Source organism: Pseudopodoces humilis, chromosome 1 (genome assembly GCF_049639895.1).
Source record: "Pseudopodoces humilis isolate 2021_Gansu_Grassland_sample_001 chromosome 1, ASM4963989v1, whole genome shotgun sequence".
NCBI lineage: Eukaryota > Metazoa > Chordata > Aves > Passeriformes > Paridae > Pseudopodoces > Pseudopodoces humilis.
In genome coordinates, this window is record NC_142200.1 from 122,607,597 (window position 1) to 122,620,594 (window position 12,998).

General features: G+C 40.7%; 1 protein-coding gene across 1 annotated transcript in view; it reads right to left on the reverse strand.

Annotated features, from left to right (window-relative positions):
* Window positions 1-11,627, reverse strand: part of AHR (aryl hydrocarbon receptor) — a 62,691-nt gene extending 51,064 nt beyond the window's left edge. The window contains exons 1-2 of the mRNA XM_005518854.2: window positions 11,530-11,627; window positions 3,723-3,910 (exon numbers count right to left, since the gene is read on the reverse strand). Of these exons, the coding sequence (XP_005518911.1) occupies window positions 3,723-3,910; window positions 11,530-11,585 (244 nt within the window). The 5' untranslated portion in view covers window positions 11,586-11,627. The remainder of the gene's footprint in view (window positions 1-3,722; window positions 3,911-11,529) is intronic.
* Window positions 11,628-12,998: the final 1,371 nt, after the last annotated feature.

Here is a 12,998-nt window from a genome sequence, read left to right on the forward strand (position 1 = left end):
TAAATTTTGTTTCTAATGTATTGATATGCACACATAGCACAGCTACCTCATTTTAGATTCTGCAAGCCTCTCCTTTATTCTCTGTACACCTTTAAAAAGAAAAATCATGCCCCTAACATGAAAAAGGTGATCAGTCATACAAACTCTACTTCTAATCCTTTAATCTGTTTCACCAAAATTCCAAGAAGAAAAATTATAAATGCTTTTCTTTACCACACTAAAGTATTTAAGTGGTTATCAATTCATCATATAAGGACCAAAGCTAGAGGCAAAAGAGCTTTTTCTTTTAGTATGCATGGGAGATATAGGCTATGCCTAAATGATTGTCCAGTTGTGCTCCAGATGCTGAGCTCTCACTAACCTGCATTCACACAAAGAGCTGTTGTCCCACATTCTACTTTATATTTATCACTGCTGAATGCACACATGCATGGCCACTTAATAGCAAAATGAACAGAAATAATACCAGGAAAACACACGAAGTCTTTACTGATTGTCAGCAGCCTGTTTCATCACAGTCTCTTAAAAATAAAAAGCTTGCCTTAAGCCACTTTCAGAAAGTATCTTACATGCACAAAATAAACACTCCAGCAGTGATTTAAGCTAACCTGCTTGACTTTGAGGACTGTTAATCCACTTCAGTACAGCAGGTAGAAGTGCATGGCTGAAAAGTGACACCGCCCTAAAACACTTTTTAGCTTTGACTTTCCACACAAAACTTTATTAAGAAACAGACTTTAGACTCACTATTTTAATCCACTACTACAATTTCCTTCTTGAGTCAAGGTCAAATTTGTACATATAAAAGCATGACAGGGTGTCTGACATGGACATAAAGAAAGCTTGCTGACATCATGTGGATTTGAGACTACCCTGATCACACTGAACTATAGTGTATGTAAAGGGTCGCTTAGCAGTGCAATAACTTCATTAACAAAACACAACAATCAAAAGCAACTGCTTAACAAAATACAACCACCAACACTAAGATATTTTGAGGTTGTGGAAGAGTAAAATGCATACACCCATTTACACCATATAGCTATTTCCTACAACCTAAAATATGGCAATATTAATATGGCAAGCATGCAGAGGTCTACCATTTCAGTAGACACTATAGAAAAACTCTAGCTGCAAAGAACATTCTGTACCATTCTACCATCTTAACAACTAGGGTCAAGTGAAAGTGTTCTTTAGTGGTGTTCTCTTATTTTATATATTTTATATATATATATGCACACACTTAGCTTTTAAGTAACACCAAAAAAACCTTGTAGACATTTAAGTGAGGCACATTTATTCAACTGATGTAACTTTTTGAGATGTCTTCCATGAAACAGTTCTTTTTCTCCCCCCAGACTTCCGCCTTCAGAAAACAGACATTCACTCTAGATTATTTAAACTTGGAAAAATGCAAGTGTTTTCTTTGAAAAAAATATCTATTGTTACAGCAAAAACTTAGGCTTCCTTTCAAGCAAGATCATATGATTACGCGTTTATATTTTACTTTCCGCAGGAATTTACACACCCCCCATTTGCATCCTGTTATTCATTTAGCGTTTCCCTTTACTTCAGCATGCTGCGTTAATGAAGTGGAGCTCTGGCTCAGTCTAAGCACTCAAGGTGACAATCAGTGCTCCCTCTTGCATTTGTCAGATTTATTCTCTACAGGGTTTTCCGCATACACCAAACACTCTTGCAAAAAAGCCATTCTGAGAAGCATTGCACCGGGAGAGTACAAAAATCAAACCTAGGGCTTTTCAGAGGTTTTTTGCTAATTCAGTTCTTCCAAGGACTAATTTTTCTTTTGGAAGGTGAATTTTACTGAAATACATGCCATGTGATTTAAGATAACGAAAATAGTATAAAGATCTAATTTTCACTCTTCCGTCTGGTAGTCATAAATTGGTTACTTTTGTTTATCTTCACTTAAGTCATCAATGTTCATCTTCAAATGCCCTCAGATGGAGACTGATACTAACCTGTAGTCCTACAAGCATAAAGGCCTGAAAAAAAGTGGCAAAAAGACCTTTTCTGCTAACAAAACCCATTAAGACAACTTCTGCTGAGCGTATCAATTCTTTTTTTCCCTGTAGAGAAATCATAGCCTTAAACTTTATTCCAGGACCTTCAAACAGTGGGGGAGTAAGCAGGAAGAATAAAAATCAAGCAGTTCCATTGCATGAGAAATTGAGATAAGAAATTAAGATTTGCTATTTTCACTTCATCCCAAATAAGAAAAAACTTACAGTCTTGGAATTATTTCAGAAAACACAATTGAAACAACCACAACAAAAAACATTTCATTGAGACTAGAACTTCTTCAATTCACCAAGAGAACACAGACAAGCAAAATAATTTCTTTTATAGCAGTCTACCTGAGATAACATGTAGCAAAGATTTTCATGAAACTGAGGCGCCAAGAGAATTCTGATTCGATAGGAGAATATATCTGCATTTAAAAAAAGCAACACTAGAAATATTTGGCCAGCTCTAGGCTTAGAGCTTAGACTTCATACTAAGAATTGCCCTGAACAAGCACAGAAATCAAGACACTTGGATATATTCTTCAAGAAATAAAACAGAATATAGATTCATAAGCAGTAATAAACTGAAGCCAGTTGACACAATAAATTAAAATAAACATTCTGTATTCCTGGAGGAAAAAGTGGAACTATTTTAGACAGGTTTCTTGAATCCTTTCATCCATGTTTTGGAGGCTGAAACAATCTTAAACCAACGAGGACAGAGGTTTTTTTAATATCAAAGAAAGTTTAAAAACAACTTGAAACTTAATATCCACTCCATTGCAATCAAGATTCTTTAGCTACATCTGATCAGTAAGATTTCTTCTTCAACATAATAACTGTAAAATCTCAGTGACTGTTAAAAGAACAGGAAAATTAACTGAATACAAGCTCCTTGCTTTAACCCTACAATGAATAGGATCAGACTGTTTCTGCCTTTGAAGGAACTGGCACAAAGCCAACCAGTACATCACACCCTACAGAGCAGCTCGGGTAGCGAAGGAGAGAGAGGAGCAGGATACCTTGGCCAGCTCAGAGGTGACCAAGGACACACATTTCTGACCCCATGACAGGCCTGAGTGCTGCTTTATTACTCTTGCCAGGACTGGGGTCAGAGCACACCTGCCCACATAACTGGAGAACCTTAGCTGTCGTTTTAATGCCTCATGTCCTGTATTAACCAGGGCTTGGACATAGGAAAGATTTTGTCTCTATTCTTTACAAGTCACCTTTGCACTAAACTGTAGGAAGGGGCACTATCAATTACTTTATATCAAAGCAAAGTCATTTTTGATGCATCATTAAGCAAAATACAGCTGGATGGGAAGTCATATGACATATTTTGAAATGGTAATAGTTTTACTAAGGCAATTTTCAGAGGGAAAAGAGAAGTCTCTTGGGTATCTTTGACAGTCTGATGAAAAGGATTGAAGGACTCATTAAGGGCAATATTACTTCCAAATGCAAAGCTTTGAATGACTGGTGACCTAAGTGAAATATAAGTAGTTACATTTGGTTTCAAGAAAGTGGAAAGCTTACTTTATACAGTTACATTGTATACATTCACACAACAGGAGGTTCCATTAAAATACAGATAAATCTAACAGTTTTAAGTACTTAAACGGCTGAAATCAACATTCGGCATAAACCAAGTTTTACAAGCAGTTCAAACCCAAATAAATTCCCAGTGCTTACCGTCAAAAAAACTTTTAGCTCTCAGGTAACTGACGCTAAGCCTGAGCACAGACAGCTTATCCAATTTGGCGATAACATCTTGAGGGAAAGGCAGCAGGCTCGCCAAGCGGTCCAGCTCCGCATTCAAGCGGTCCCTGTGTCTCTTGGATGGATTGGACTTGACTCCTTCAGCCGGGGACGGCTTTACGCTGTGGCAGAAAAACAAGCATAATATAAATGCCAGTTCCCTTTCCAAACTGAAGGCAAATATTTGCCAAGCCTAGCATTACATATTGTCTCAATCTCTAATAACCAAAATGTTTTCCCAAGTGACTTTGTTTCCCATTGGAAAAAAAAATTGAAAGAATTGAAAAAAAAACAACAAAAAAACCCCCAAAAAATGGCTTCATCTCCCCTCCAACACACATGCTATTAAACGAAACAGCTTCAGCTACAATGTCTATTTGAACTTTTGAATGAACATTTGAAACCTTTGAGATTCAGCAATTTTCATAAAAAGCTTCCTATATTTTCAGTTAAATGTCACTTGAATTCTTCCAAATGTTAGTATTCTAAATCTACCAATAAGTTTTAGGAATATTTGCGTACAAATAAATTTGACAGTACCCTTTTTTACTTCAATAACAATTCCTCACAGATGTCCTTAATTTTTATCAGTTTGGAACAGGCTAGTATTAATTAAGTACAACACAAGTTTTAGTAACTTGCTAGGCAACCAAAACATGAGATATAGCTCAGCCAGCATGTAAAATCTTTGCAGGAAACACTGGGAGCTCATCCTTTAAGTCATCTCTCAGCTGAAGGCATTTCATTAGAATATAGCATGGCAAAAGCATGCCTTTGTACAGTACAAAGAAGAATTTTAAAAGCTTTGTGTTATGAATTAAATAATGAAGTTTTCGTAAACTTGCTATTTTCCATTCATATCCACCCTGAGCTCCAGTTCCAGATACTTGGATATTCATCCCTTCCCACATACACAGAAGTCTGGGAAAAGGTTTAAACCCCTACTCATTTAAATTACAACTGGCTTGTCATTATAAGCCAATACTGAAACCAAATAATTTATCTGCCTAAGCCATCGTACATTTTATGTTCTTTATTAAACAGTTTTCTAATTAAAGAGCGACTCATTGTCACTTTTCCAGTACTGCAGTTCTACGTGAGATGTACAGCAGTTATCAATTTGTGCTACTCTCACAGAAAAGTTGGTTCTGCAAGATGCATCACTCAAAAATACTAAGCAGAGACATTCAGCAGCTAATTTCTTCAATATTTCATTTAGCCTGCTCCCAACTGTCATCCTTATATCATTATATGATGAGCAATTGCAAAAGCTCCAACAGTTATTTCTGCCACTGCTTAAAGCAATCCATACAGAAAAGTAATTTCATCTCGTATTTTCAGTCAAATGAGTACTGATTGAGTGGACATTCTTATTTTTAGCTTGGTTTTACTTTATGTTTCAATTACAACTCTTGTTAGTTTAAATTCAAGCCCTTCTTTTTACAGCCATTGTTTATTCAATTGTCACTTGTCAAAAACTTGCACTTAAGCCTGGCTGCCTGCTCCTCACCACTACAACTGCCCTTTTCCACAATAAAGGAGCCTTATGTGGAGCCTGGAAATGCAAAGATGCCATAATGCAAAATGTCGATAACAGACAGAAATACAATATATCAGCAGAAATTACTTCCCAGATGGACAAAGTTAAACTTGCTGCAGAGTAAATATTGTAAATTAGTAGTGCTTTAGCCTAAAAACATTTGGAAAGTGGGCAAAACAGTTGAATCAAGAATTAGGAAAATTCTTTCTCTTGAAAAAAAACATAGGTTCATCATTAACAGAAATGGATAACTAACTATTTGATTAGATGTGTGTTTGGGACACAAATGATGACTTTGGCTCCAGCAGTTCACCACATTCCCAAGTGGGGGAACTCAACATTAAACTTTAAATAATTTAGCAAGGTTTTCTTCATATTCTCTTATGCTGGCAGAAAATTAACTTGTATAAGCCATATCATTAGCAAAACTTAAATATAGCCCTAAAAAAATAAAGTTAAAAATCATCAAACATTAGCAGCAACATTAAAGGGTATTTCTTAAATATTTTTAATGTATTAGACTGTTTCTAAATGTAGAAACAAAATAATGAGTTTCAAACATTAAGCATGTAACAGTTACATGCTAACTACTATCAAATCAAAGTGGTCTGCTTCTGAAAAGCAGAGGACCCCACAAAAACCATTTAACACACACAAACTCTACAAAATAGATCAGCAGTAAGTAACAGGCTTTTCTATCTTAACAACTGTCCCAGCTTCGCTTTAAACTTGCAAATTGACCAATTAGTTGAAACTATGTTCAATTTGCAGTCATCTCATCAGATTTTCAGTTAGATGTGATTATTTTTCTACTTTACATTTACTTTCTAAAAATTTCTCTTACTTTTAACTAGCTCAAGGCATCTCTGAATACTAAGTTACCAGTATTTGCATCATGAATCTTGCCATATTCTCTCCCCCAAATCAAACAACAATTATCCCTAATTTTCCCCTTTGTCACCAAACTAAAGTCATTATATAAAAATGGATCCTTCTGTGATGAAGGGCAGACGTGCCAGGGGCATAAGCAGCCACTTAAACATTTTTCACCCACTTACATAAACCCTCAATGCTAAAGACAGACCAGCTTCAATGCAAAAAATTATCTTCAAGGCTAATTTTGTGCTATGTCAAGATTAAATCCATTGAAGTGCTTTATTTAAAATAATAAATAAATAAATAAATAAAAGACTAAAAGAGGGAATGTATTTAAGCTGATCTTCCCATTCTTAATCTTCTACCTTTCATAGGAAATCTGAATTCTCTAATCAAAGGCCAGAGGTCTCTGGACTTACCTACAACCCTTGTTACCCAACAGCTACAAGACCAGCAAGAACACTTAATTTTTGATGTAACGATTTTAAAGGTTTTGCCATCACAACACCAGCTGACAGCTGTTTTCACAGATCTGCTGCAGCATACTTAATCAGAAGTTTTCACTACACATGCTCATCACATGCACCTTCATAGACATTAACCCTAAATTTTTAAAAGTGCACAATTACCTGAGTCTTAATTATTATCAAAAAGCCAAATTAAGTTTCAATATTTACATGCTCATTTGTATTATTTTAAAGGGAAATTTTAGCAGTTTATAAGAAAATGCAAAGAGAGAGTAAGTTTTTCGTAAAACAGAATGTAAAACACTGGGGAAAAAGTAGAAAATCCAGCAACCACGAACTGAAAATCATGATACCTTAATAACAAGGCTGAAGTGTGAAATGAAATTGGAGAATAAAAGAACGTGCAAGAAGAACACTAGAGATAGAGATCTGTTTTAAAAACCTAATTTGTTAAAAACCCTTAATTATTAGTTCATCAGAACTATTTTATTGCTTAGGAAAGAGGGACATAAAGAAAAACATACAAGTCACCTAACTAATAATGGATTTAATCTTCTCAGCTTTGAATATTTTTTATCTCATATTTAATAGCACATGCAATAACATATCTTTTCCTAATACATAGGATTTCACTCAGTGGAGGCCAGGTATAAAAAAACCAGTTACTCTAAGCAAGCAATAGAATCCTAAAAAAAAAAAAAAATAAATCTGTATTTAATTTAGCAGCTGAAAAATACTTCTGAGCATTTACACTTATTTCCCACACTGAATTTACGGGTACTGAAAATTCAGCTGATATTTCTTTGGAAACAAGAGATAAGAATTGTAGTCTATCAACCTCTTAAAGCTATTGCCAACCAATCTTGAAGGGGCAGAGACCCTTTCCAATGTCTCTAGTGTCTCTTTCAGTAGAGACAGAGTTTCTACCAGAAACTAGTCAAGATTCAAACTGCTGAAGGGGTAAAGTTGTTTAACTAAAAAAAAACCTCAATCAGTGACATGCTACTCATCTGATGCTGGGCTACTGTTTGTCATCCAGTAGTAAATAGCTCAAGTTGGTTTGGTGCATGACGGATTCAACCAGAGCCATAGGAACATGCAGAACACCAATCAAGGATGCAAGTCTGACACTCAGTTTTAACATATTTCACAACTTTCTAAGATAAGAAGCCAACGTTTATTGGAAAAAAGCAACAAAAAATTATGGTCCTGTCTACTGACCATTCTATTTTTATATGTAAAGTTGCTGCAGATTCTCTCTCTAAATGTATTCTTTTGCAAGAAACATTAACCAAAACCAACCAATCAAAAACACCCCACGAACATTAAAACAAATTACTTTTAAGTAGCAGTCTACATACTGCTATGCCAAGACTGACAAATATATATAAGAAGTTTATTCTATGTAAGACAACAGTCTTACACTGCCTCCATTTCAAATAAGAGGTGCAAACTGCTTTGTAGCAGATACTGCTTTACACAAAGGAATATTTCAATGACTATTTTTCTTTTCTGATGAACTTCCTTTTTGAAAGCTTATTCTGGGACTTCTTGTTTGTTTGCTTGAATGAACATATAAATAGTTCCAATTTTTTTTAATTAAAATGTCTCTGCTCTGCTTTCTAACATTAGTAGGATTACTCACCACTAAAGATCAATCAGTCAAAACTCTGGAGTACTTAATGTCACAAATACATTTAAGATAACAAAGAAGAAAACCCTATAATAATTCTTATAATTTAGTCTACTATATAAACAAATCATTATGTTTTTTGCATAGCATGAAGCATTTAGAACTCCCCACCCCATTCCTTGTCTATTACCAGTTATACAAATTACCCAGTTATACAAAACAATTCCTATCCAAACACTGAAAAAAAGAAAAACCAAATCAGAGCTATTTGGCAGAAAGACATAAAAACTGCAAGCTGGAGCTGTACTTATATAAGACCTTTCATCTCATGTTAGAATCTATCTGCAGTAAACCTCACTTCCATAAAACTTGCATTTCTTTCCCTGCAGCTTCAATGCTACTATATTAGTTCACTTAATAGTCACTAGATAAAAGAAGTTGGAAGACTTGGAAAAAAAGACAAAAACAGAAAGCAGGGGGCACACATTGCTCCCCAAGCCTCAGTGGGGAGTGAAACATCCCCCAGCCCTGCTGCCACCAGGGGGACTCGCAGGGTTTAAACCTTAAAGAGGGAGGACATTGAAAGACTCCAAGGTACTGGGAAAGTGATTTCTGTAGCATATTACAAGCAATTGCAGTGCACATGGTTAGCATCTTTTTTTTTCTCTTCCCTTACATGACAAGATAACAAGATTAATTGCAGGAACAATTGCCTATTACGTTTCCCCGCAATTGCTTTTATTTTTCAGCTGCAATACTGTAATTCCCAATGGTATCAAAAAAGCACATTACAGCACTTGGCACAGTCAGACAACAGCCTGTGATTCCCTCTCAGATTCAGTTCCCTACAGGGCACATAGTAAAAACTGGGAATTGTAAGGAGGAAGTTTCTTAAATTGTTATAGTGTTACGACCATGGCTTTCATGAGTTATTTGTACCTGAAACAAGAGTATTTCTTCTGTTTAATTTTTTTTCCCATGGCAACTATAGCATTATATTTAGACCTCCTTCCATTTCTGTAAGCTGTCTACACAGATTACTGATTATTATGCTCCATTAAGAGGCACATATATGGCAAACAAAACATTAGAACTATCAACACATACCTCTTCTAAAGATTATCTAAAGATACTAGTCTAAATAATGTATCACCTCTACCTTTTTCTTCTTTCTTTTTCTTTTTTTTTTTTCTGAATAACTGTGAATTCTACTGAGGGGAGGAAAAATTGAATTCAAACAGATTAAAACGACAGTAGTGTCAAACCTTTATTAGCCAGCAACAAGTAACTCCATCCTCTCTCCTGCAATCAGTTAAAAAAGGCTTATTGCCTCTCTCACTGGTTTTTGGCCTAAAGGTGTGGTCTGTAAGTAGTTAAAAGTGAGAAATCAGAGCCCTGTGACCCACTAGCAATGTTCTCCAAGACTGGCCCAACACAAGCATCAACCAAAAAGCATAAGGTATTTTGAGAAAAAAAAAGCAAAAAGCCACATGAACATGATAAATGTGTTAAAAGCAAGATAATTGTCTTGCATAAAGATAATTTCCAGTAACCTAAGCAAGGTGGGTTAATAATCAGCCTCTATTTCAATTACAGGTGAACAAACCGTTTTAACATGAATACTTCTATTTTGAGAAGAAACTTCTCTCTCTGATCCTAAGGCAAAGTCCCTCAATAGATAAATAGTTCCCACTAGTAATAAAGCTTCAAGTTCAGCTAATCACAGCAGTTCAGCCAACTTACGTAACAAGAAGCTACAGAGAAAAGGATTACTTACATAGACACTACAGTAAGGTAAAACAAAAAGGTTTCACATCCTCTAGCCAAGGCTAACCAAAATTTAATAAGAAGCTAGACATTAAGCGATCTTACCAGCAAGGCAGAAACACCTCACCCTTTCACAATCAGAACCACCTGCCTTTAGATATAGTAGGCTACAAATGCCACCAATACATTTCATTTCCTCATGAATGAACACTGATTTCATTCTTAAAAAGACAAATCTACAGTGTGAATTTAATTAGGTACCTCTACATTTGTATTTGAAAATGAATGGTCAAAAAAGTGGTTAAAAATTAATTTTCATAATTAATGTATTTTCTAGCAGGGGAATTAAATAAAATATATATTCATTTTTAGACTTTTTTCTTAATTTGTGGGGTAAAATACCCCAATCTATGTACATGCATTCATTCTAACAGCTCCAACCATAAAGAAACAAGCACTCAAGCTAATCCCTTAACTCCAAGACCAAGTTGTCTGCTGTGAATCTAAAAACATATAATTCACAGTATGATTACATCAAATATTTTTCATTCTCTCCTTTAATGCTTTTGTAGCCCTTGTAGTTATTTTGCATATACAGAAGTAGCCCACAGAAATGCACTGGGATTTTTTGAGCTATGCTTATTTTTCTTACTACTCAGTAGTTTACCTTTGCTACTTTTTATGACCTATAGATTCTTGACTTTCAGTTGAAAGTGCAAGTTAAGCATCTCCTCTAGCCTAAAAAAACTTCCCCTCTCATGAGACTACCGCTTTAGTGAAGCATATAAAACCCAGGATGCAAACCTAAAGCAGGTGCACCATACAAAATTACTCCAGCAGGTCCCACAGTTTCAAATACATAAATTTAAAAAAAGAAAGCCACCATATAGCCAGGGGTTTTTTTTGTTTTTCGGGTTTTTTTCCTCTTTAGACTGGTCTACAGCACTTGGGTTTCTTTGGCTCTGCACAAATAAATGCATCTTATGCGGTACCGGAGGGTTCAAGCCGGGGGTTCAGCCCTCCCAGGCAGGCCCTACACGGTGGGACCCGGCCAAGCCTTTCCCGATTCCCCGCAGAGGCACCTGAGCGGGCCGGCGGGTGCGCAGGGGGAGCGGCACCCACCCCGGCGGGGCGAGCGCAGCCGCCGCTCGGAGCCGTCACCTCAGATGCCTCCCAATCTAGGTCAGCCGGCTGCGCCGCGCTGCCGGCACCGCTCCCTCCTTCCACCGACCCTCCGCGCCCCGACACTCCCTTCTTCTTTTTTTTCCGGGATGGGGGGAAACCCTAGAAGCAGTAGGAACGCTGCCGGTACCCCGAAGCGGCGGCACTCGCGGCGCCCCTGCACCGCACCGCCCCCGCCGGGCCCCCGCGGCGCGCTGCGCGGCAGGACGGCGCGCCCCCGGGAAGCCCGCCGCTCGCTCTCCCCTCCTTGCCTCGCCCGTCCGCGGGGCCGCTTACATTTTCTGCACAGGTTTCCGCCGCTTGCGACTGGCGTAGGTGACATTGGGGTTCATCCTGCCGCGGCTCTAGCTCCCCGCGCCGCGGGCGCCGCCGGCCGGGGGCCGCCGCCCCTCCTGCCCGCCTCGCCCCCGCTGCGGGGGGCGGGCGCGCCCCACCGGCGCCGCAGCCCTCGCCTCGCTCCGCCCGCGGGCAGCCGGACCGGGGCCGCCCGGAGCTCGCTCGCTCGCAGCGGCGGCGGCGCCTTCCCCGGGCGGGCGAGGACGGGAGGCGGAGGCGCTGCGGGGCGGGTTCCCAGGTGATCGGCGGCGGCTACACCCACTCGCCGCCCCCGGAGGGCACAGGTACGGGGGCGGCCGGGGCTTTCCAGCGCCGCTCGCGCCGCGTCTCCCCGCCGAGGCGACGCCGTCTCCCTGTCGGCTCCTCTGCGGCGGTGGGAGGGTGCGCGGCGGGCTCTGCACCCCGGCGCGGCCGCCGTCTGCTGGCCGAGCGCCTGTCAGAGTGCGCGGCGCCGGGACCGCCCCGCAGCGCCCGGCCCGGCCCCTCGCCCGCTCCCGGCCGGGTCCCGCCCCGCCCGGCTGACAGCCGCCACCGCCCCCTCGCCGGGGAGGCCCCTCGCGGCGGCGGCGGGCGGAGGGAGCAGGGGCGGCCGAGCCGCCATGTTGAGAAGGTCAAGCGAGGAGAGGGAGGACCGGAGCGGCGGCGGGGGGAGCGCGGCGGGAGCGCTCCAGGATGGGCATGGGGATGGGGAGAGGGAAAGACCCCGAGCCTCTGGTGGCCGGCGAGCCGTGCGAGCGGGGCTCCCGCAGCCGGTGAGAAGGAAGGTCAGCTCCGAGCACTCATGTAGCCCCAATATCAGAAAAGAAGGGGGGGGGGGGGGGGGTGGGTGGATGGGAATAAATCACAGCCTTCAGGTTGAAAGGCATATGACACCAGCTCAGTGGCACCGTGAGGTCCGTGTCTGTCACTCCCACTCAACCGTTCGCCCCCCCCTTCCCCTCTCCGCCGGGCTGACATCGTCACAGCCGCAGGTCGCCCTAGCAGAGAAACCCAAAATAATATGCGAACGCCCAAAATAGGGGGTTGTCGGGAGAGAAGCGGAAAGACACCGCGCTCCACCGAGGACAAGGACAGCAGGACACCTGGGGACAGAAAGAGCATCACTGGGGCCAAGGTTGTTGCTCGCCAAGCACCGGGAGGACTGACAGGTCTCTGTGACCGAGGACGCGGCTCATGTCTCATTAGGTGATGAATCCCTGAGATATTACGCTATTTTCGGCTAAACGCTTGTTTCAAATGAAAGGAGCGGCGTGGGAAAGTTTCTGCCAAACTGTCGGCTAGTAAAACCATCCGATGACAGCCGCGGTGCCGCTCGCTTCTCCCGCCTGTCCTCTCCCTCCGGTCCCTTTCGCCGCCGCTGCCGCAAGCATCAGAGCTCTTCCCTCCCTGGAACAGCCGCAATAAATTTT